This window comes from Phocoena sinus, chromosome 13, assembly GCF_008692025.1.
Source record: "Phocoena sinus isolate mPhoSin1 chromosome 13, mPhoSin1.pri, whole genome shotgun sequence".
Lineage (NCBI taxonomy): Eukaryota > Metazoa > Chordata > Mammalia > Artiodactyla > Phocoenidae > Phocoena > Phocoena sinus.
This window is the reverse complement of record NC_045775.1, coordinates 76,457,618-76,482,137: the sequence shown is the minus strand read 5'-3', so window position 1 is coordinate 76,482,137 and position 24,520 is coordinate 76,457,618. Positions and strand designations below refer to the sequence as shown.

Genomic DNA, 24,520 nt, shown 5'->3' with positions numbered 1-24,520 from the left:
TTATCGAGGCCCCCATATGCCTGGCGCCATGCTGGGTGCTGGCCGCATGGGAGATAGACCTGGGCCCCGTGTTGCCTACAGTGTGGCTGAGACAGACTTGCAACCAGGAATTACAGAACAACGGAATCAGGGCTGTAGATTCTGGGCCTGCTTTTAACTTTTTCTTCCTTTTTTTTTTTTCTTTTCTGGCCACACTGCACAGCTTGTGGGATCATAGTTCCCCGACCAGGGATTGAACCCGTGCTCCCTGCGTCTAAAGCTCGGAGTTCTAACCACTGGACCGCCAGGGAATTCCCCCTTTTATTTCTTTTATAATCAAAATAAGGGAATTATTAATGCACTGAATATAATACCTTTTCTGGGACTGGAGAAAAGAATAGGTCATAACTGCATTCACAAGATTCAAAAGTTGTTAAAGGTACTCAGTAAAACATCTTCCCATCCCTGCTCCCCACATTTCCTCTTTCCACTTAAAGATGACCAATATTAGCAGTCTTGTGTATGTAAGAAATACTGTGTGTGTATTCCCCTCCCCCGACCATCTCTTTTTTATGCAAATGGTTGCATCCCATTCACTTAGCATTGTATTTGATCCCAGAGAAGAATTAAAATACTTGTCCAAGTTTTCATGGTAGAGTCTATTGAAATGAGAATCAAGAAGTCTTGAAAACACTTCCTAGCAATACTTTCTTGCAACATAATCCTCAAATATTAAGAACTATTTAGCATCTATGGTATACTATGCTAAATGCTATATATATATATATTTTTTTAATTTTAAAAAATTTATTTATTTATTTATTTATTTATTTAGTCACACCGGGTCTTCTCTGTGGCAGGTGGGCTCCTTAGTTGTGGCTCACCGGCTCCTCAGTTGTGGCACGTGGGCTCCTTAGTTGTAGAGTGAACTCTTAATGCGGCATGCATGTGAGATCTAGTTCCCTCACCAGGGATTGAACCCAGGCCCCGTGCATTGGGAGCGCAGAATCTTAACCACTGTGCCACCAGGGAAGTCCCAAGACTGACTTTTTCTTTTTTCCTTTTTTTTAATTGAGGCAAGGAATATGACTTTATTCCGAAAGCCAGGCATCTGAGAAGATGGCAGACTAAAGTCTCAAAATAACCATCTTCAGGACTATTTTAAAGTGGCAAAAAATTGAAGCTGAGATTCTGTCGTTCAAAATTTATTACTTAGTTTTTTTTTAAGTCCAGTAATCTATATTGTGATTCAGATTTTACTGCAGTACCTTTGCAGAAAAATGTTTTTTCTATATTTGCTTATAACAAAGACAGTCATAAATGACTTATCTTGTTAGAAAAATAAGAAATGCTGCCTTAAGTTAAGAGGTCTTCTTAAAGACTGTACTTTTATGCTGTGTGGCAGGCAGACTCTATTTGGGTTAGGTTTGCAGTTATTTCACATGATCTCTCTTGATTATCACATGACGACGTCATTATACGTAACTGATTTTTTTTTTCTAGGTGTACATTGCTTGTGTTTGGAGTATGGATCCTTTATATCCTCAAGTTAAATTATACTACTGAAGAATGTGACATGAAAAAAATGCATTATGTGGACCCCAACCGCATAAAGGTTAGATATTCCATCAGTGTGGAGAACATCTCCAAGTGTACACTTAAATAGTAATATTGTCTCTCAAATGTTATAAATAGATGTTCATGAAAGTTATAAACAGAAGGGAAAAACACTTAACCTTAGCACTTCAAAACGCCCACCTAACACTCACTGTTCTTCCCCCATTTACTGAAGTCGTGGGGTGAGGTGAGTTCCATTTGACCCTGTAGGGCACCTGTCATGGAGTTAATACACCATGACACTGCTAGCGTACCTGTTCTTAAAGCAGATCAGGAAGAAATTCTTTTAGTAGCATTTGTCATTTCTGTGTTTTATTTTTCGTTTTAATGATTTCACATTGTATCTCAAGATTTTTCCTTCAATGTATATTTATTTTTTTAATCAATTGACATATTAAATCCTGATTTCACTGATTGTTTGAGTTGTAAATGATCTGATACTGTTCAGCCTTGGACAAAAGACAGGTGATTTTAAGTAAAGTAGCATGGTAATAATTATAACCGACATGTATGGCTGCTTTACATATATTATCTCATTTAGTGATCATCATGACTGAGAGACATTCCAGGGTTCTCTGCATCTTACAGATGATGGCCTGGGAGGTTAAGCTGCTGGCCCAAGTTCACACCTAGTTTAGTTAACTATTTTAGTTAATCTAGTTTAGTATATACTGTGTAGCTGTTCTGAAAATGCTTTAGCAATAGAAGCTCATTGAACCCTCATAACAGTCCTGGGGATACAGCTGCTGTTATTATCCCCACGTCATAGATGAGTGTAGGGAAGAACCTTAAGTAACCTGTCTAAGGTTATCTCAGCAAGTAAGTGGTGGTGTGAAGGCTTGGACCCAGCAGTGTGGTTTCAGACTCCCGTCTCCTGATAACTCTGCTCTCTGCTGGGGTAGGGAGCGTCCACCGAGAGGAAGCCAGAAGTTATAGGTGGCATGATGCAGAGGAGAGAGCTCAAACTTCTGACCTGGATTCAAATCTAAATGCCACTTCGTAACAGTGAGACCCGAGGCAAGTGACTGAGTCGTTTGGAGTCCCAGTTTCCTCAGCTGTGAGGTGTAGATAACAACGTCTGTGCAATGGGGTGGTCATCCAAGTGCAGTAAGCTAGTATGCACAAAGCTCCTTTTTTAGGCCTGGTTTTTATTCACGTGTTTCTCTTCTGTATATGCTTTGAAGTACCTCACATTTTTCATAGTACAGACAGGTATAAACATGTAAATGGAAAGAGTGTATTGTAGTTAATACAGGCACAGCTTGGCCTGTGCAGAACCCTTGTGTCTCAGGGGTCTTGCTGATCATGGGCCTTCCTCCCCTGCTGTTTCTGTCCCTCAGACGTTGGCCGACTCCGTTCATCTCGGCAGCATTAGCCCCTCCGCTCTGCTGGAGCAGGATGTGGTCCCGCATCATCCGCTCGGGCTTTCCCTCCCGAACGGCTGGCCTTGCAGACATTCCCAAATCCCTTTCAATTCCAAGGCCTTCCACAGCTCGCTTGGATAAACTTTGCAGACATCCTGTCTCTGTTCTTTGTCTCCTAGAAAAACCCTGAAATGCTGACACTTGACACTGTGATATACGATTGCTGGTATCTGTGAACTCGTCCCTTTGCTACACTTCTCCACATTCTCTGTGCGTCCCCTCTGTCCTGTCCATTTCATTCATCAGGCCGTTGACCTCCTGACCAACAACAGAGATCATTGCTCTCGAGTCTGGGTTAATTGAGGAGAGATGTGAGCTCTCTGTGCAAGAGAAGAGCACCGTGTGTACCTGTGAGACGGATGGAGAAGATGTGGTTTGCTAACACCTTGGGTGAAATCAACTTAGTGGTTTTCGTGCCTGGCCAGCGCTGTCTGCGTCAACTGCTGTGACAGCCTACAGCTGTTTTCTTTTTAGCTACGTTAATAGGCCAGTGGTGGTCTGCTCGAACCTGCCGTGTTCAGACAAGTGCCCTGGTCATTATGGCTCTTCAAGTTTCCCCTAAGGAATTCTAGTGACTTTTAAAATTTGTTCGGCCCCACCTCGTGGCTTGCGGGATCTTAGTTCCTCAACCCAGGATTGAACCCGGGCCCCAGCAGTGAAAGCGCCAAGCCCTAACCACTGGATCGCCAGGGAATTCCCTAGTGATTTCTGAGAAGGACCAGCGAAGAGATTCTAGACCTTGTCCCCGAGGAACCTTTGAAGGGATGGGAACATTTGCATAGAGAAGACCAGTGCAGGACACATGGCAGCTCCTGCCAACAAGCCAGAGGCCTGGCCCGGGGGAGAGTCAGCCTGCCCCGGTGGCCTCACTGGAAGAACTTTGGGTCAAGGGTGACAGCCAAGCTGAAAGGAGAAGGGTTTGATGGTCCACAACGTCCAAAAATGGAAGAACTGAGCTACCTTTGTGGCGAATCTCTGGAGGTCTTTGACCAAAGCCAGGTTAACTATTTTGGGGTAGAACTCAGGCATCAGACAGCTGGTGGCTCAAGGGCCTTGTGACCCCTTCCAGCCCTGGAATTCCGTGGTTCACTGCAATTGTCTAGTACCTGGCTGGAAAGTGTAGGCTGGTTTCGTAACCTGGGTTCTTCCTATTCTGAATGAGCTTCCTTCTTCCTCGTTATGGTTTTGATCTGATAGCTAATGATGTTGACCATCTTTTCATGTACTCATTGGCCATTTGTAGGTCTTCTAAGGAGAGATGTCTATTCAGATTCTTTGCCCGATTTTTAATTGGCCTGTCTTTTTATTATTGAGCTGTTTAAGTGTTCTCTGTATATTCTAGATACCATTTCCTTATCAGTTATATGATTTGCAACTATTTTTTTCCCATTCTGTGGGTGGTCTTTTTACTTTTTTTTGATGGTATCATTTTTAGCACACAAGTTTCTAATTTTGATGAAGTCCGGTTTATCTACTTTTCATTTTGTTCCTTGTGCTTTTGATGTCATATCTAAGAAACCACTGCCTGATGTTTTCTTCTAAAAGTTTTCTAGTTGTAGCTCTTATATGTAGGCCTTTGATCCACTTTTGAGCTACTTTTTATATATGGTGTGAAGTCAGGGTCCAGCTTCATTCTTTTGCTTGTGGCTTTCCAGTTGTCCCAGCATCTTTGTTGAACACTTTTCTCTGTGTTTGCTGCGTTGTGTTTTTTTTTTTAATGTATTTTATTGAAGTAGAGTTGATTTACAATGTTGTGTTAATTTCCGCTGTATGGCAAAGTGATTCAGTTTTATATATTTTATATATACACACGCACACACACGCATATATTCTTTTTCATTCTTTTTCATATTTTCCATTATGGTTTATCACAGGATATTGAATATAGTTCCTTGTGCTCTACAGTAGGACCTTGTTGTTTATCCATTCTCTCTGTAATAGTTTGTATTTGCTGCATTCTTTCTTCTCTGCCTGGAGCCCTTCCTTTGCCTCTCTGTTATTCATCTTTTACATCAAATCGCAGCTCAGGGGTTACTTTTTCTAAGATCCTTCTCCGATCACCCTTCCCTCTTGTCTTTTAGGAACCCCCTCATACCTTAATCTTGACAGTTACCACTGTGGTACCTTAACTGTTTTGTCTTCCCCACTTGTCCTCCAGGCAAGCCCTTGGGAGATAGGGATTGTGGGATAACATTTTACATTAATAAATATGTACTTATGTATTGAACTCCAGAGGGAGGAGAGATATTACTCAGACCTCAGCACGGTGTCTCATCTTTGAACTCCAGATTGTACAGAAAATCCACAGTTAAATTTTAACAAGCAATTCTTTGAGGACTTTCAGTTATGTACGTTAAGTTTAATATCCCTTTGAAGAATAGGACAGATACCTCCTATCCAACTCTTCCTATCCCCCAGTAAACAGACTCTCCCTTCTCTTTCCCCCTAAACCATGGCATGTGAGTCCCCCCCTTTAGGCTGGTGGGACCAGTTTTAAACCTAAGTTCACTGCTGGGCCAGTAACAGCCTCTCATGGGTGCTAGTGCCCTGTCCCGACTGGCTCCAGTAAGGATTCCTAACTCATCCCTGATGGGGAGATGGAAGGACCTGATGAGTGAGATCAGCCTCCCAAGCCCCACTGCCTGCGTGGAGAAGGGGTGATGGCTGCCTGAAGGAAGGACACTACGGTTCCCGAAGAGGAAGGAACAGGAAATGGAGACCCAGGAGGTAGCCCACGGTGACCGCCACGTCAACCCATTTCCGAAAGACTTCTAAAAGATCATTATTTTTTCCAATTAGAAAGTCCCCCATAATGGTACGGAAAGAAGGAGGAATGGGGATACGGTTAAGTCAAACAGGTTTGTGCAAGTCTCCATTCAGAAATTAATGAAGTAGAAAGTGAAAGCCTGCTCTAACCGTGGTGGAATGAGGGGTGTCTTTTATTCTATTGCTTGAGACTTTTTTTTTTAAATGTAGCTTTTTAGCACTATTGACTCTGTCAGATTGCCCTACTTTTCACAGTGGTCGTGACACGTGTGCAGAAAGCCCATGTCTCAGCGGGCTTTGCAAAGTAGAGGAACAGCAAGAGTTAGATACTGCTGAGGATTTGGGGTGGGGAGTAGCAGGATATGAGACTGAAAATGAGACAGGGCCAGAGCGTGAGAGGCCTTGAATGCCACACTGAGCAGTTCCTAACTTTGATATCTGGTCACACATCCCTAAACCAGAAGAGAAATCCTCTCTCAAATCCCCAGAATAGAGGAAGTAGCCAGCAAGCCGGCTGGTATGAAGGGCTGGGAGATGGTGTTCAGCATGAGCTCTCTACAAAGAAAACCCTGCCTCCAGGCTTCGGTGTAGATTGATCCTTACTACCAAGAGAGTTTGGACGAATCTGAATGATTGTGGCTGTGTATTAGCAGAAGAGGGTCTCGGTCGTGAGAGTGGGGCCCTGTGAGCTTTGTTGATGACATTCAACAACTTGCAAGGTCAATAACCCTGCTGGACTCTGAACACCTGGTTGCATTCTGCCTGCATATATACAGCGGAAGTGTGGCCATGTTTGCTGTGGGTTTTATATTTTCTATTTAAAGATGTCCCCGAACGTGCCATTTGTGCAAAAAGACAAACAGCGGTCTCTGCAGGGATGCTTGGATAGTTTGAATGTGGTGCAGATGTGAAATTGCACTTAAAAGATGTGTGAAGGGTTTCCCTGGTGGCGCAGTGGTTGGGAGTCAGCCTGCTGGTGCAGGGGATACGGGTTCGTGCCCCGGTCCGGGAGGATCCCACATGCTGCGGAGCAGCTGGGCCCGTGAGCCATGGCTGCTGAGCCTGCACGTCTGGAGCCTGTGCTCTGCAACCAGAGAGGCCACAACAGTGAGAGGCCCGCGTACCGCAAAAAAAAAAAAAAAGATGTGTGAAGAGAGACAAGAGCACATTCACATCAGTTTAGGTTCAGACCTCATGGTAGCACCATTTTGAACTTGGCCTTCTCTCAGGAACTAAAGACCACACATCGCCCTGGGGACTGCATCCTGGGCTGTGTGGTTCATCATGGCCAAGTTTACGTCTTCACCGTGACTCCATAGACCTACACTCACGTATCCAAAGTCAGCAGAGTAGGACTCCCCTGGCGGCCCAGCGGTTAAGACTCCGCGTTCCCAGCGCAGGGGGCACGGGTTCGACCCTAGGTCGGGGAACTAAGATCCTGCAAGCAGTGCAGTGTGGCCCAAAAAAAAAAAAAAAAAAGTAAGCAGAGTAACCCTGGGCTGAGTTAAATCAGTCCAGACATTCACACTTCCAAGCCGATCCCTTTCTCTCCTGGGTCCTGCTCTTGCTTTTCCCAGACCATCCTTCAGTGGTCTCATATAGGTGAGGAAACTGAAGCCTTGAAAAGCCTTAAAGTTCCTGCTTTAACCAGGTTTACACTACTGTTAAAGAGATCCGAAACTGGGTCTAGATCCAGATCGTCTGATTGTTTTCTTCTTAACCGTGTATTGTGATAAAATATACATACCATAAGACTTTCACCTTTTAAGCATCCAGTTGGAGGAGTGTTAGTAAATTTATAGTTAAATTTACACCATCACCACAATCCTATTTAGAACATTTCAGCACACAAGTTAGTTCCCTCTCACCCCTTCTGTGGTCAATCGCTACCCTCAACTACCAGCCTGAGACAACCGTTGGCCGGTTGAGATTTTACTGTGCTATTCCCTCTGTGACTTGTTTATTCAGATTTTTCTGCTTTTAACCAGGTAAAAGTGACAGACAGCTAACTCACGGAAGTTAAACCAGAGTTTACAAACGTGGAAATGAAAGTGTCGTTGCATAAGTCATACCCTCGGTTCATGTGGTCCGTGGCGGAGTTGGGCTCCTACCCAGGTCCAGTCAGCTCCAGGCCCCAAACTCTCCTTCATCCCACATGCTGTGCCCTGTCCTGGGTTTAAATCAATAAATAAAAGAACACATTGCCTTTTACTAAGAATTATGCCACTTACCTATATTTCTGAGAAGGATTGTCCTAAAAATTATGGGGTAGAAATGAAAATGGAGATTTTTACTGAGGAAAATTCATTTTTTAATATCCTTCAGGGAATTCTCACATTGTGGTTTTCCACGGCACATCGCCACGTCAGTGACAACTGAAACTGCCTGATGTCTGTTTATTCTCAGTTGTGGGCAGCCAGCAAGCTCAGCCTTGAAGCCTTTCAAAAAATGAAGCTCTTGCGTCCATGCCTCGATTTGGGAGAAGAGGGGTTCCTGTATCTTTGGGGAGGTCACCAGTCCTCTGGTTCCCAGTGGTTCTCATCCGAGACGGATGCCATCCGGACCCCACTGCGTCCTTCCTCTCCAGCCTGCTCTGGCTCCCAGGTTTGGCATTGTCTGCAGTGGAGAAGAGGAAGGTCGAGATGCTTGCGGTCATGACCGCAGCTCCACGAGGCGAGCTGTCCTCCCGAGGCATTTTTCTTCTGAGCTTTGAAACCTGAAAGAGGAAGGAGGGAGGCTGAGACACTTCTGGGGCGTTGTTACGTGTTTAAACAAGTTGAAACGAGAGAAGAAAAGGAATTGCTGTGGCTTTGGCCACTTGCAGTGGCATTTAGAACATTGTCCCTGGGATTGATTTATTGCACCTGCGGAGGGACGGGAGGGGTCACCATCAGAAGATGTTCTTTCCACAGTCTAGAAAATTAAGTTTGAAGCCTGAGATGGAACTCTTTGCCAGAATGGAAGTGGAATGAAATGTCACTCCTTCCAAATGAAACTAGAAAATGTGGCGCCCAAGAGAGTCGTGCGCCAGTGTCTGGCTCCATCACCTAACCTCTCTTTCCAGTCCTGAGTCAGTCACTAAGCTTCTGTCTCTTGGCACTTCTCAGATGTTCATTTCTATCCCAGGAGATTTGTAAAACAAGATGCTTGGGATGTCCTTCCATAGTGAAGAATTAGACCTTTTGTTCTCTAAAAACTTGTTCACAACCCTCAGGCCCGGGGTGTAGAGACAAGTATGGATAGTACATGTGACTCCTCTGCTTGCCCTGCCCCCCAGTTGGGCATTAAGTGCCTGTAGGTGCAGAGTGTCACCAACCTGGAGGCCTGGTCAGGGCGAGCCCTCCACTCGGGCTGTTCTGGGTTACCACCGATTCCTCGCGAAGATGCTAATTCGCGAGGTATCAGTGGTGTATGAGAATATGTATCAGTGGTGGTGTTTGTCACCTGCTCTCTATGGGCAGAGGCTGGGATTGTAGGGGTTTGGGAGGTGATCAGGCGACGTGAGCCTGCCAGCTCAGCCCTCTTCCTGGGTGTGCCACCTGGAACCCACAAAGCGAAGACGCTCAGGACCGTCCTGCGAGGTGTCCTAGGTGTCGTGCCGGTGACCTCAGACAGTGACCTTACGTCGTGTCGGCGGCATCTTCTGAGGCTCAAAGAAAATCCGTTCCCTTCTTCAGACATGGGGCCAGACTCTTAAGATGTAGACAGCGTGCTTTTCCCAGTACTAAGAACTTTTTGAAGCTGTGATTTAAAGAAAACGGAGTGGGGTTCTCCTGCAGTAAGATTATTATTTCTACGATAATTTCATTATACAAAAATCAGAGAAGACTTTGAGGAAAAACATAGTTGAGACAAACATTTAAAACTGTATATGGCAATAATAATCCTCATAATTGTACTGACACAGTTCAAAAGACATATTCAATCCTAAAAATAAATACCCCAGCAAATAAAATAGAGGAACACACACACACGCACGCACACGCACACACGCACGCACGCACGCGGCTTGGTGGGAGGAGGAATAAGGTAGGGCCAAGACTGCTGCATGTGGCGATGAGGACAGAAAGCACAGTGATGCTGCCAGATGATCCCGAGGCAGCATTTGGCCAGACTGAGCCCAGGGGCGGACTGTGGGGCAAGTGGGTGTCTGTCCCTTGTTTCTCCGTGTCTTGCTGTGTTCAGCCGGGCTAGTGTACTTGGCCTTCAACAGTCATTTCTTGTTGATGCAAAATATTAACGTGCAGGGAAGACGGTATACAAAACCAAGGCAACTTCTTTGTTGACCGGACACCGTGGCAGGTTACACCTGGTTCCCATTCCAGACTGTGTGAAGCTCATTACTCCATCTGATAAATAAGTCTGTTTCTCATCCAACTAGATAGGAACCTGAAATAGGAAATCTTTTTCTCTTTTGGCTGTGCTGCACAGCATGTGGGATCTTAGTTCCCTGACCAGGGGTTAAACCCATGCCCCCGGAATTAGGAGCTCGGAGTCTTAACCACAGGACCACCAGTAAAGTCCCGGAAATCATTTGTTTTAATTGTGTTTAAAAAAGAAACCCACATAAAATTTACCGTCTTCATTATTTTTAAACGCATAGTTTGGCCCTGTTAAGTATATTCACATTGTTGTGAAACAGATTTCTGGAACATTTTCACCTTGCAGAACTGAAACTCTACCCATTAAACAGCAGTTCCCCATTTCGCCTCCCCACTAGCCCCTGGTAACTACTGTTCTTCCTATTTCTACGAATTTGACTGTGTTAGATACCGTCTATAAATGGAGTCCTACAGTATTTGTCTTTTTGTGGCTGTCTTATTTCACTGAGTATAATGTCCTCAAGGTTCATCCATGTTGTAGCGCACGTAAGGATTTTTGTGTGTGTGTGTGTGTGTGGCCACACCACGCGATTTGTGGGATCTTAGTTCCCTGACCAGGGATCGAACCCAGGCCTTCGGCATTGGAAGCACAGAGTCCTAACCACTGGACCACCAGGGAATTGCCATGTCAGGATTTTATGAAACATGAAATCTTAAACACCTCAAATTTGAACAGCTTAAACACCTCAAAATTTCTTCAAAATTTATTTGTTCAAAATTTATTTGAAAATTTGTTCAGATTTGTTCAAATCTTGTTCAAAATTTATTTGAACACCCCGAATTTATTTGAACAGCTTAGGCTGGGAGGGTAGGAGGTGGGGGTCCTTCCTGTTCTACTTGTGCCATGAAATAAATACCCTTGTTGAGTTTGTCTCCTTGTCATGTGCTTCTCCCAGGTTTCCCCCTCAAGTTTCTAGCATAAATTAACTCTTTAAAGCAGATTTTTGTTGTTCTTGTTTTTTTAAATTTATTTATTTGCTTTTGGCTGCGTTGGGTCTTTGTTGCTGCGCGCGGGCTAGAGGGGGGCTACTCTTCATTGCGGTGCGAGGACTTCTCATTGCGGTGGCTCCTCTGGTTGCAGAGCATGGGCTCTAGGCGCACGGGCTTCGGTAGTTGTGGCATGTGGGCTCAGTAGTTGTGGTGCGTGGGCTCAGTAGTTGTGGATCAAGGGCCCTAGAGCACAGGGTCAGTAGTTGTGGTGCACGGGCTTAGTTGCTCTGCAGCATGTGGGATCTTCCCGGACCAGGGCTCGAACCCGTGTCCCCTGCGTCGGCAGGTGGATTCTTAACCACTGTGCCCCCAGGGAAGCCCCCTAAAGCAGACGTTTTGTGTTACAAGACAGTCATCCACAACGGAGCTACACCAAACATCGCACGACAAAGTGTCACCTGTCAGTATATTTCTGATGCCTGAGAGCCTTTGAAACTCAGGTCTGTGCTTCATTCCAGAGAGCCCAGCAATATGCCCAGGAAGTCCTGCAGAAGGAATGCCGGCCCCAGTTCGCCAAGAGGTCGATGGTGCAGCTCTTCAGGCTCAGGTACACCTCGGACCTGCCACCTTTCGTGACGAAGGCCCCCGCAGGGAGCGAGGCCGAGTACAAGTATGACCCTCCTTTCGGATTCCGCACGTTCTCCGAGAAAGTCCAGACCCTCTTGGAACTCTTGCCCGAGCATGACTTTCCTGCACACTTGAAAGCCAAGAGCTGCAGGCGTTGTGTGGTCATTGGAAGTGGTGGAATCCTCCACGGACTAGAGCTGGGCCAGGCCCTGAACCAGTTCGATGTTGTGATAAGGTACGTTGGCTTTCAGACCATCCTCTCCCCTCTGGACTTTAGTTCTCTGCTGTGGGTCAGGGCAGCACCAAAAACAGGAGGGACCCAGGCAGCCCTACATGTCCCTGTCTGCAGGGGACTCACTGTTTGAGAAGTGGAAACAGAGACATGAAAGGATTGGACGCCCAAAACTGTGCAGTACTGACCCTAATTTTGGTAAAAACCCTTTCAGAGGAGGTGAAGGTGGGAAGGATCGGTAGATTCAGACAAGCCAGCCAAGGTGGAAGGCTGTGCTAGGCAGGGCCCAGAGAAGGATGCAGTGCAGGGAGCTTGAGTCAGTGGGACGCCCGGCTTCTGGGAGCAGGGCTTGGGGTAGGTGAGCCCCGGAAGGTGGCACCGGTTGGGACCAGAAAGCACACAGAGGTGTTTGAAAGCCACATAACAGGCAATAGGCAGTCATCCTACATTACAGGAGTTTCTGATAGTTTGACAGTCATGTCAGGGGATGCCAAGATTTCTAGTCTGGGGTCTGAGACGTTAGTGGGACCGCTGTCAGAAACGGAGAAGTTGAGGAAAATCTCTGGCTAGTGAGGGAGGATGACAAGATCCATCTCAGATATTTTGAGCCTGAAAGTGGTGCTATATCCACATAATGCCTTTATCCCCAGTAGCTGTGATCTCGGGCAAGTTTCCTTGCTGTCCTGTGCCTCCGTTTCCTCATCTGTAAATGGGGGCAGTGATGGCACAGACCTTACAGGGTTACTGTGAAAACAAAATGAGTTAACATCAAGATGTAAAGCACTTGGAACAGTGTCAGAATTGGGGTAGATGCTTAGTACATGTTAGCAGCTATTTTGGGAGAATGTGTAGGAAGCTAAGGAGGAAAGGACACGAGGTGTAAGATGTTTGTAGGAAAGAACCAAGAGATAGAAGAAACAAGTAAGAACTACGTTTTAAGGTGAAAGGTGGGAAGTGAGGGTGTGGGAGTGGGGTTGTGGACTTTGGTGGGGTGAAGGAGGAGGGAACTGCTTCCTTTCTCTGGGTGCTTCCTGTGTGCCCGAGACTGTCACGTGCCCTGGATGTTCTCGTTCCATAGTGAAGCCATCCCCTTAGCCAGTGTCAGGCATGAGGACACAGAGACACTGCAGGGCACAGAGTCCAGGCCAGAGCCCAGCATTCCAAATGCAGGGCTTTGAGGCTTCCAGAACCTCACCCTGACTCTATGTGAGCAGCTGGATGGTCAGCTGTGCACAGGCAGCACTGGGGGAGGCAGACAGGACCCCATATGCCCTTCTAATGGTGTACGACCGATATACGGGAGGAGAAGAGGTAAGAAACTGGGGTGCACACTCCGGTCCAGAGGAGAGATGCAGTGGAAGAGAAGGGCAGCCTTGAGCTGACCTTGAAGAATGGTGGCATTTAGCCCTTTAGGAAGGAGGTGGCCAGGAGATCTGGATGGGGAACCTTACCTGGCAGGAGGAACGAGGGCCTGGGAGAGGGAAAGGGGGCTGGGCAGGTGGCTCGATGCCCAGTGATGGGGAGGCCAGACTGGACAGCGTGGACGTCAGGCACAGGCACTGGGGGCCACAGAGCACTGGGGAACAAGGAAGGGGACTTAGACTGATTATGATGGAGATCAGTTGAAAAACTTTTTGGGGGTAACTTTTATTTTATTTATTTATTTTTAAAATTAATTTTTATTGGAGTATAGTTGATTTCCAATGCCGTGATAGTTTCTGCTGTACAGCAAAGTGAATCAGCTGTGTGTATATATATATCTCCAGTCTTGTAGATTCTTTTCCCATATAGGTCATTACAGAGTATTGAGTAGAGTTCCCTGTGCTATACAGTCGGTCCCTATCAGTTACCTGTTTTATATATCGTAGTATGTATATGTCAGTCCTAGTCTCCCAATTTACCTCTCCCCCCCTGGGGTAACTTTTAGGTTTAAAGCAATTCTGAACTTAACAGGAAAGTTGCAAGAGTAGTACAAAGAACTCCCATTCACCCTTTCCCCAGATTCCTTAGTTGTTAACGCTGTATCACACTGGCTTTATAATTTTCTCTCTTTATATACTATTATTCTTTTCTGAACCCTTTGAGAGTTAGTTGCAAATCTCAAACTCCTTCTTTACCCCTAAATACTTCAGTGTGCATTTCTTAAGAACAAGGGCATTCTCTTATAGAACTGTATGACGATATTCAGAATTAGGGAATTAACACTGATGCAGTACAGACCTTAGCTACAGTCCTTATTCAGACTTCACCAGTTATTCCAGTCGTGTCCATTATTTAAAAAGAAAGGAAAAGAGGGCTTCCCTGGTGACACAGTGGTTAAGAATCCGCCTCCAAGGCAGGGGACATGGGTTCAAGCCCTGGTCCGGGAAGATCCCACATACCGCGGAGCAACTAAGCCCGTGCGCCACTACTACCGAGCCCACGTGCCACAGCTACTGAAGCCTGCGCACCTAGAGCCCTTGCTCCACAGCAAGAGAAGCCACTGCAATGAGAAGCTCGTGCACCGCAACAAAGAGTAGCCCCCGCTCGCCACAACTAGAGAAAGCCTGTGTGCTGCAACGAAGACCAAAAGAATGCAGCCAAAAATAAATAAATAATAAAATAGAAAGAAAGGAAAAGAAAATACCTCGTCCAGGATCATGCTGTGCATTTAGTTGTAGTGTCTAATAATACCTTTTTTTTTTTTTTTGCGGTACGCAGGCCTCTCACTGTTGTGGTCTCTCCCGTTGCGGAGCACAGGCTCCGGACGCGCAGGCTCAGCGGCCGTGGCCCACGGGCTCAGCCGCTCCGCTGCATGTGGGATCCTCCGGGATCGGGGCACGGACCCGTGTCCCCTGCATCGGCAGGCGGACTCTCAACCACTGCGCCACCAGGGAAGCCCTAATAATAGCTTTTAATAATCCAGGAGTTAGGTATCTGAGATCTGGAAGAGGAAGTGACGGTGGAATAGAAAGGAAAGGTTTGTACAGGTGTGATAATACAGGGAAAGAACCAAACAGACTTTTTTTGAGATTTCAAAATTGTGTACCTGTGTGAGTGGTACTGCTTTGGGAAGAATTCTTAGCATTTTCCCCAGAGCATCCACCCTGGCAAAGCCTTCCTTGATCTAAAAGTTCTAAGTGCCCCAAATTCCTGCTTTATTTTAAGACCAGGTTGCACTTGGACCCAGTGCCCTCCTCGGGCCCAACCCTGTCTATATATAACTATGGTTTGTGTCTGCCTTTCCCCGGTTTTTAGGTTTTCTTTTTTGATTACCTTTTTGAAATTCTGGCAAGAACCACTAATATCTAAGCTCAATGGGAAGCTTTCAAGGAAACATTACTAGTGCCCAGAGTGTAATGTGTTTGGGTTGGCTTAAAGTGGCAGGACTAGATGGAATTGCTTGTCGTTCAGAAATTGGATACGGGAGTCTCTTGCAGACTGAAGACTGCGTTCATCAAGCACCTGGAAAGGGCAGAGCTGAGGGATGACAGGGCTGCTGGGAGGGGTGCCCTACCCCCCAACCACACCCCCGTTCCCAGTCCTAAAAAAATGTGGAAAACACGCTGCAGGAATTTGGCATGTGTTAAAGTGGTTAATGTCAGTTTATCTTTGTCCTTTTTACTTAAATAGGTTAAACAGTGCACCGGTTGAAGGATATTCAGAGCATGTTGGAAATAAAACTACTATAAGGATGACTTATCCAGAGGGTGCACCACTGTCTGACCTTGAATATTATTCCAATGACTTGTTTGTTGCTGTTTTATTTAAGAGTGTTGACTTCAACTGGCTTCAGGCGATGGTCAAAAACGAAACCCTGGTAAGCACTAGAAATTCAGCCATCAGATATGCCTCCGTAAAAAGCGAAGGGGTCTCTGATTGTAATTAACAGGTTTTTATTTTTAAACTAACACACATGCTTTCACATAAACACTCCCTTTGTAGAAGCCCCTCAGAACTTCCCCTGGAAATTGCTTTCAGAACTTGACTGAGTCACATGTGGAAACTGGGATCATTACTTAGTGGAAATAACAAGCTTGGGACCAAAATGGCTATTATTGAGGTTGACCACCCACCTCATTCACCAGGCATGAATTGACATGGCTTCTGACTATTTTCAGAAATTAGTTGTATGTCCATGAATATAAACCATTATTGAGGCAATTCAGAAGAATATACATAAATTCTCCGAAGAGTATTTTCAAAGAGATTCTCCAAAAATGCTTTGGTGGTGGTCTTTTTTTTTTTTCTTTTTTTAACGTTTATTTATTTGGCCGCGCTGGGTGTTAGTTGTGGCAGGCGGGCTCCTTAGTTGCGGCATGCAAACTCTTAGTTGCGGCATGCCTGTGGGATCTAGTTCCCTGACCCAGGGATTGAACCCGGGCCCCCTGCATGGGGAGCGCGGCGTCTTATGCAGTGCGCCACCGGGGAAGCCCCTGGTGGTGTTCTCGCTGGAGTCAATTCACGGCGTTCCAGAGGGGCAGATGTGGAGGAGATGGCCCCAACTTGGTCATATTCCTTTTCTTTGTCTTTACGATAATCTATCACCTTACTTTATAGTCCCCCAGCCCCCCACATTATGTTGAAATGAATTCCAGAGGTCAGCTGTTAAGCAGTGTGTGTACGTTTATATGTACTTGCACAAACCAGCTGACTGTAAAGTTCACAGGACATATCAGACTTTTCACAGAAGCTTCACGTGCTGGAGAATTTGTATCTCCAAAGCTCGATTCCGTACAGGTTACTGTGGTCCTCTAGGTTTTCTCTTGGGTAGTTGTTCTAGTTGAAAGATGAAGCACATACGAAATGACTTACAGTCAGTTACCAAGAGACATCACAGGACTAGGAAGTGGAGTAAGTGGAGAAGGGGGTGCGTGGTGGGGGCCTGAGCACAGGCGGGGCACCCAGAACTCTTCATACCCTCGAATTGGATCTGTTTGCTTGGTTTTCCCTGGGCAAAATGGTGGCTTTGGATCCTAAAAAGGCTGACTATCTCCCGTCATTACTTGAAGAATTTCTTCCCCAGATCAATAAGAGCTGCTTCTGCAGTTCCCTTCCTTGTCCAGTGCCACCTTCATAAATCAGATCTTTAGAGTTGCTTGCCTGAGTTGAGGTACTGGATTTGCATAGATCTGTGACTTGGCCACAGAATGCAACATACAAACCCGCAAGGGGCCACACCCACGGCTCTGGCCTCATTCGTAGGGGTTGCGCTCTGCCCACTCCACTGATAAGATCACTTGATTAAATCCCCCTAACGATCGTTTGCTTTCTTTCCTTAGCCGTTTTGGGTGCGACTCTTCTTTTGGAAGCAGGTGGTGGAAAAGATCCCACTGCAGCCAAAACAGTTCAGGATTTTGAATCCGGTTATTATCAAAGAGACTGCCTTTGACATCCTTCAATACTCAGAGCCTCAGTCAAGGTTCTGGGGCCGAGATAAGGTATTTTTGTCGCTACTGAAACTTAACTGTTCTTCTCTGTGTTGGAAAGGAGGCACCTATACAGCTTTCAGTTAGGCTCGGCTGTATACCCGGAAGCATCTTCCAGGGATGAAACCTAGTCATTGATTAGATGTTCCATGTGCTTTTCCTCTCTACATCTTCACCTTAGGGCTCCCCACTGTTTAATCCCCCCACTCCTGGTGGCTCATCTCATTAGTACAGTCAGGACGTTAGCACTTCGGTCACTGAGATATTATTTAAGGTATTCTTACTCCAGGACTCCATATAATTAGCTGCAGGACACTGAAAGGAACTTCAGTGGTCAGAAAGTTCTTTACATTTTAACTCTACAGGCCACTTGGGTGAAAATTGACGTTTATCATCACTTTATAGGTGAGAGCAGTGCTTTTCAGTTGATGCCTGGATCCCACCGCATCAGACGTTCTGATTTAATCTGTCTGTGTTGTGGTCTGTACGTTGGGATTTTCAGAGTTCCCCGGGTGATTTTTATTTTTCAGCCTGCTTTGAGAACCTTGGTGCTATAGGCTGTTCACTGCACTAGATTCTTCACCTGCAATTAGCCTGTGTTGCTACTGGACGGAGATGATGCCTTTATTACCTGTTTCTTCATGATCTGAATAGCTAAACCTGTGTCTTTAAATAAAACTTCTTTAAAAGCAGTGGAAATGGTTTAAGCAAAACATTTATATTTAAGGAAAAGCAAGGAATTTTGAAACATGGGGACTGCTACCCACACTGGGGGCCTGAGATACCTCCTAGGAAATGGAGCTGGTCCAGGGTGCAGTTTGCAAATGGAGCTAGACTCAGGGGTCCTCATCCAATAGGCAGATGAGCAGGGTCTTCTGTTTGCCCTTTGAATCAAATTCTAATTAAAAAGATGCTTTAACACAACTGTGTAAATTTTAAAGGAAGAATTCTGTGCTTGTTAAGGAAAACAAATACCTGAATAGTCTCCTTAAAAACAAAAACCTAGTTCTTCACTGCGATCAGTAAGAGCTAAATCCAACTCTGGCTCCAACTTCAGGCTTGAACACCCAGCTCGGGTGAAATGGTTCACATAGTGGAAGCTGTTCCCTTCGCAGTCCGCCGTTTTCCTCCAGGGCTCTGGCCTCTCCATCCATGGGGAGCCCAGGAGGGCCATGTAGTTTCTGCCCATTGCAGGAACATGTCCAGAACCCGTGATGTGTTTTCCCTCTCACAGGAGAGCAGCCCTACCCCCGACCAGTGACTGTCAGGTCTCTCTGATTGGCTTTAGCTGGGCTCTCCCACACAGAGCACATGGGTTCCTCCGGAATGTGGGCTTACAACTTTTAACCTGTTGGCATCACTTTTAACAAAACAATTTTATAAAAAAGACAACATACTTTGGCAAGATTCTTAAACTAAGTTATAAAGAGGTTTCACTATAAGTGCACTTAGATTTCTGTATCTTTTAAACTGCCCCGTTTCTTTATTAGATTCCATAGTATTTTTTTAAACACAGGCAGATGCTCATTTGTTGGTTTGCAGGTCGATTTTATTTTTAAAATAACCTTGAAAAAATGGACAGATTTAATTACGTGAAATACGAAATTGCTGAATGGCGAAGGGTATCAGAAACAAAGTTAGTGGGGGAAAATTTATCATAGAAATCACAGAGTAAATATTCTCAAAGCATTTAGAGATCTTATTAAATCAAAAAGAAAAAGATGAGCCAATAAAGAACTGAGGAAAGGATATGAACAGACATTTCACAGAAGAAATTAGTACAGCCCAGGAATACATGGTAAAATGTTCATCTTCACCAGTAATCAAGTAAAAGCGAATTAGAGCCACAGTGACATTTTTTGCCTGTTTTCTTAGCAGAGATTTAAAAGCTTGATAATGTCCTTGTTTGGCAGGAATGTAGGTAGAATTATAAGTTGGCACTTTTTCCGGAGGGTGGTTTGGCAATACATATATCACTTTAAAATATGAATAGTCTTGGGCTTCCCTGGTGGCGCAGTGGGTGAGAGTCCGCCTGCCGCTGCAGGGGACACGGGTTCGTGCCCCGGTCCGGGAGGATCCCACATGCCGCGGAGCGGCTGGGCCTGTGAGCCATGGCCACTGAGCCTGCGCGTCCGGAGCCTGTGCTCAGCAACCGCAGAGGCCGCAACAGTGAGAGGCCCGCGTACCGGAAAAAATATATATATATATGAATAGTCTTTGACCCCGCAATTTGACTCTAAAAATTTTATTAGAAGGAAGTTAGAGAAAATCTGCAAGGCTATTCTAGGATGTTCATCGTAGCATTGATAGCAAAGGACTAAAAACAGCCTAAACATTCATCATTAGAGAATTGTTTAAACCTTATGGTATAGTCGATGCAATATCGTGTGACTGTTGAGGATGAAGAAAAACTAATGGATCTGAAAACACCTCCACAATGCATTAAGCAAGAAAATCAAGTTACAGAACATTTATTTAATCCCGTTTTCGTTTAAAAACTAAAAATGTATGTATAGTTGCATAGGAAAAAGCTTGGGAAGAATCACCAAACTGTGAAGAATGCCCTTCTCTGGAGAGTAAGTCTATAGGAGTCTTTTACATTCTACTTTATAATTCATCATTTGAATTGAATATTTGCTTATTTTTTATCATTGTCAAAATGGTGTTCTTCTTTTAGATAAAAACAGTAACTTGGAAGATGGCTTCTGATCTAAAATTGCATCGTCAGAAACTCCCTCATGCATCTGCCCTCCCAGCAGACAGAGAAGAAGCCTGTTGGACAGTGAGGGCTGCTCTTGGGGGACGTGTTCTGGAGATAACGTGCTCTGGGGAGCTTTTGATAGTTGCTGAATTTCTCTCCATGCATTACCCCTATATACTCCTCCACAGACACTGATGGGTACTCATAAGGTGCTGTGTGCCGAGCTGGCCGCAGGTGGAGAAGACAGGACACACTGCCTTAGAGTCCTAAGCCCAAACAGGAGGCTGGCTTCTTTAGGGTCAATTTCCCTTGGTTTTTATTTCCGAACATGTAAAATGACTGTTGAGTTCCTTTTTAATAAGGGAGGTTGGCTTTGAGAGGTAGACACGACACACTGGGGAGCAGGAAGCAGTTTTTATCAAATGGTGGGTTCCCTGGATGTTCGCTATTCCCACCTTAATCTCTGAACTCTGAAAGGTTCACTGTTGTTCCAGTTTACAGAAAAGGAGAGCTGTTTATGGAAGTCACAGACTCGGCTGAGATGAACCAAGGAGGTATATCTGCACATGAAAGACGATACAAAAGAATATCAAGTACTAGATGGGCAGCAGTCTCCAAGGAGGGCTTAGGCACTGCAGGGCTTTCTGTATTCCTGTCTGCCGCCCTGTGTGCTGTCTTTACCCAAGTCTGTGAGGGAGATCCAGAGAACCAGTTCCAGATTAACAAGTGGCAAGATGTTGGACGTGAAGAGGGAGTGGTGATACAGTCGGAATCCAAAATTTTGGACATCTGGCATTCTAGGCCAAAGTCAGCAAGGGTACATTTTGGAAAAAACAAATGTGAAAGCCCGTAACTTGAGGTGAAAAATGTACTTGCCTGAACGGAGAGCGAGCAGAAACTGGCTGAGCTGCAGGACGTGTGGAAATGGCCTGGGGGTGTTATTTGCCAGAAGGGCAAGTAGGGGTGAAGTAAGACTGTCTTCACAAGTAAGGGGTGAAGACAGTCTTCACCAAGGAGAGCTGAGTCCGCTGTGTTCTCAGGCAGAGGCTGTACAGGAGCCAGCCAGGACGGGACGGGTTCCCAAACCGTGTCCGGAGAAGGGCTGTGGCCACTTGTCCCAGAGCAGACCTTGTAGACGTTTGTCACATGAGAGAGGAAATGGGTTAGTCTTGCTATTATGGTCATTCTGTGCAGGACCGGTGGGTGGAAGTTTTAGAAAGAACACCTTTTAGCTTGGTGCAACAGGACCTGCCAGGCCGCCTCTTGCTTGTGTGTTAAAAAGAATTCACATCACAGACCATGATTTAGAGTCTAGATTCCTGACTTGGATGGCAAGTCAGAATTGGGTGATATTTGAAATTGTGTGATGTATAAAATTGCATCCCCCAGTGCCACTTTCATCACTTTGCATGCCATGTAGCGTACCTGTAAAGCAGTGACTTGTGCTAAGACCTTTTTTTTTTTTTGTCTTTTCTCCTTTCCAGAACGTCCCCACGATTGGTGTCATTGCCGTCGTCTTAGCCACGCATCTGTGCGATGAAGTCAGTTTGGCAGGCTTTGGCTATGACCTCAGCCAACCCAGAACACCTTTGCACTACTTTGACAATCTCTGTATGGCTGCCATGAACTTTCAGACCATGCACAATGTGACCACAGAGACCAGGTTCCTCCTGAAGCTGGTCAGAGAGGGTGTGGTGAGGGATCTCAGCGGAGGCATCCATTGTGAATTTTGAACCCAGAAAACCTCACTTGAAAATGCAGTTCTGACCAGGAGGGCTGTTTTTCACAGCCTTCTTGACGCGTCCTGCAAGAACTTTGAAGTGCAGCTGGTGTTTTTTAACTTTTAATTTAAAAAACAAAAACAATACAGAAAGTTCTGCTCTTCCCACTTTTTTTCCCTATTTATTTGAAGCTAGTGTTTTTGCACAAAATTTTGTAAGTTAATTTTGAGAATGGGAAAGACTTTCCAAAGAGAATTGTATGTAATGTTTTATTGTATTTTAAGAAAGTTATTTAATTTGTAAAAACTCTGTGCATGTCTACTGCACATAGAATCCCAGGTCACTGTATGGAAGAAGGGAGGCGACTCCTTTGATGACAGCCCTGAATGCCTGATTCTGGTTCTCTGTTAGTCTGTTTGGTGGGACAGATGTCGGAAGCACTTCCAGGGTGACGTGCTGCGTAGCTAAACCACTGGGACTGGTTGGGCCATGCTGCTGCACGAGGCCCGGGCCGGTCGGAGAAGTTCACCGTCCCTCTCTGTTGATCTGCCTTCTGCAGGAAGACTTGTAGGAATCAAGCAAGGGGGCTGTCCTGCAGGTCCCAGGTCAAGGAGGGACACGGAGACATTTTCTGTGTCCTCCGAGTACTGCAACGCTGCCCCAGGCGGACAACTCTTGGATTTCTTGAGAGTTTTTAACTGCCTTCCAAACACTTAAATGTTAATCCAGATGATTCCACTGTCTGTCTGAGGTGGCTTATAAAAATTAGGACAAAACCTCTGTTCTCCAGAGTCATAGAGGAATAAACTCTTTCCAGGAGTAATCATGTTTTCTGAAACACTGAAATGAAGTCTTCTCAGTGTTATAAATTGCCTATTTAAGAAAAAACGTTTTTGTTTTTTTTTTTGAATGCCTCCTCGGCAGTGTGTACCAGGCAGTGTGCTGGTCAAAAAAAAAAAAAAAAAAAGAAAGAATAAAAGCTTTTGAGGAACTCTTACAGTCTAGTTAATTTGAGTGCTTTCCCCCCCCGCCCCCCCCAGAAAATAAGTTTATAAGTCTAGCTAAAATGTCCTTCTTGGATGCCACTGCTAGGCAGGACCTCACTGCAGATACCTGTGAGGAGGGCTGGGGGATGAAGGGGTCTCCTCTGCTGGCTGCTACTGCCGCCCCTCCCCCAATTCTATTTCTCCCACAGCCCCCGGTGCAGCTCTTGACTCCCAGGCCAGGCCGATGGCTCCCGCATCTGCCGGCTCCTCGGCATATGCGGGGCAAGAAGCCAGGTCATAGCTCTGAATGAGTCCCTTGGATCTCCAGGGTTCTGGGGTCAAGCTCAGAGCAGCCTGCGTAGCAAGATAGGATTTCTCTGGTTTTATGCCTTTTCTTAAAATTTTCTATGGATTCTACTCTGTAAGACACTGTTTAGGAAAAAATGCTTTAAAATTCCTATCTGGGGCTTCCCTGGTGGCGCAGTGGTTGAGAGTCCGCCTGCCGATGCAGGGCACACGGGTTCGTGTCCCAGTCCGGGAGGATCCCACGTGCCGCGGAGCGGCTGGGCCCGTGAGCCATGGCCGCTGAGCTTGCGCGTCTGGAGCCTGTGCTCCGCAACGGGAGGAGCCACAACAGTGAGAGGCCCGCGTACCGCAAAAAAATAAAAAAAAAAAAGAAAGAAAATTCCTATCTGTTAAACGGTGAGACTTAGCTCTGAATATTGAGACTCAGGAAAACGGTCTGCAGCTGTCCTGTGTTTCAGGTGAGGCCAGGCCTGCACCACACACCTCCACCCCCTCATTCCTCAGGGGCTACTTAGAGAAGCCCAAATGCTTATTAGAAAAGACAAGAAACAGCCAGGGTCCAACAGTTGGAAAGCTTTTCCGGTGCATCCCTTCACGGGTGCACGTGGTCTCGTGGTCTCGTTTCCCCTGCCTTGCACAGCTTCTGGGAAGTAGCCCATCCAGCACTTCCTCAGCTTTCAACAAATACCAGACCTGGCCTCATCCCTCCCCTCCTACTCTGTGTGTCTTTTTTTTTTTTTTCATTTTTACATTGTTTTGCCCGTGCCTCTCAACGTTTAATTACTGGCAGGTAGTAAGTGCCCTAAGTGAATACAAAGGCATCATTTTTTCAATGACCTTTCATGTGGTGTCCACCAATCAGAGTTGACCAGAGACCATCTTTGAGAACTTGAAGCGCTTTGGCGGTTTTCATTAGAAGTTGCTTCTTTGCTTCAGGGTTGTGTCTCTGCCTGCTTTTCTGGGAACAGACCTCCAGGTGCCCCAGGGTGTCACAAGGTTGGTCTCCAGTAACTGAGTTTCCTCCATCACGCTTTCAACTTTGTTCAGCCTTATAGGCACACATGCTCTTGCGTGGATGTAATCATCGGTTTTGAGGCAACTTGGGATGACTTACACACGTTCTCTACTTTAACATAATTCTCACTAGAACTTTGAGCCACAGAAAATTTCAGTGAGTTTTAGTTTTCTGTTTTTTCCTACAGAGAGCTTTTTCTCTCCAGAAACCTAGGCTGGCTGTAGAAAAATGTTTTTGGGACCAGGATGAGTATCTCTTGATGACGTGTGCCATGTTTCTAGGCAAAGATAAATTGGGATCTTCTGAACTTCATTCCTCTTAGGTCTTCTTCACTGATACTTTTGTGTCACGGTGGTGGCGGTGTTTTTTTTTTTTAATTTCCCGACAATGTACTAATAAGGCATTGGCCATGTCTATTCTCACAGA

At 45.6% G+C, this 24,520-nt stretch overlaps 1 protein-coding gene across 6 annotated transcripts in view; it reads left to right on the top strand.

The window, feature by feature from the left end:
• ST3GAL5 (ST3 beta-galactoside alpha-2,3-sialyltransferase 5) overlaps window positions 1-22,784 on the top strand; it is a 47,155-nt gene extending 24,371 nt beyond the window's left edge. For 4 of the 6 annotated variants that reach the window (XM_032652349.1, XM_032652353.1, XM_032652350.1 and 1 more), the window contains 5 exons: window positions 1,483-1,594; window positions 11,617-11,960; window positions 15,570-15,756; window positions 17,219-17,377; window positions 21,551-22,784. In XM_032652349.1, coding sequence (XP_032508240.1) covers window positions 1,483-1,594; window positions 11,617-11,960; window positions 15,570-15,756; window positions 17,219-17,377; window positions 21,551-21,799 — 1,051 coding nt within the window. In that variant the 3' untranslated portion in view covers window positions 21,800-22,784. Of the gene's footprint in view, window positions 1-1,482; window positions 1,595-11,616; window positions 11,961-15,569; window positions 15,757-17,218; window positions 20,621-21,550 lie in introns of those variants that run through there. The other 2 variants (XR_004352730.1, XM_032652354.1) reach the window with 2 other exon arrangements.
• Window positions 22,785-24,520: the final 1,736 nt, after the last annotated feature.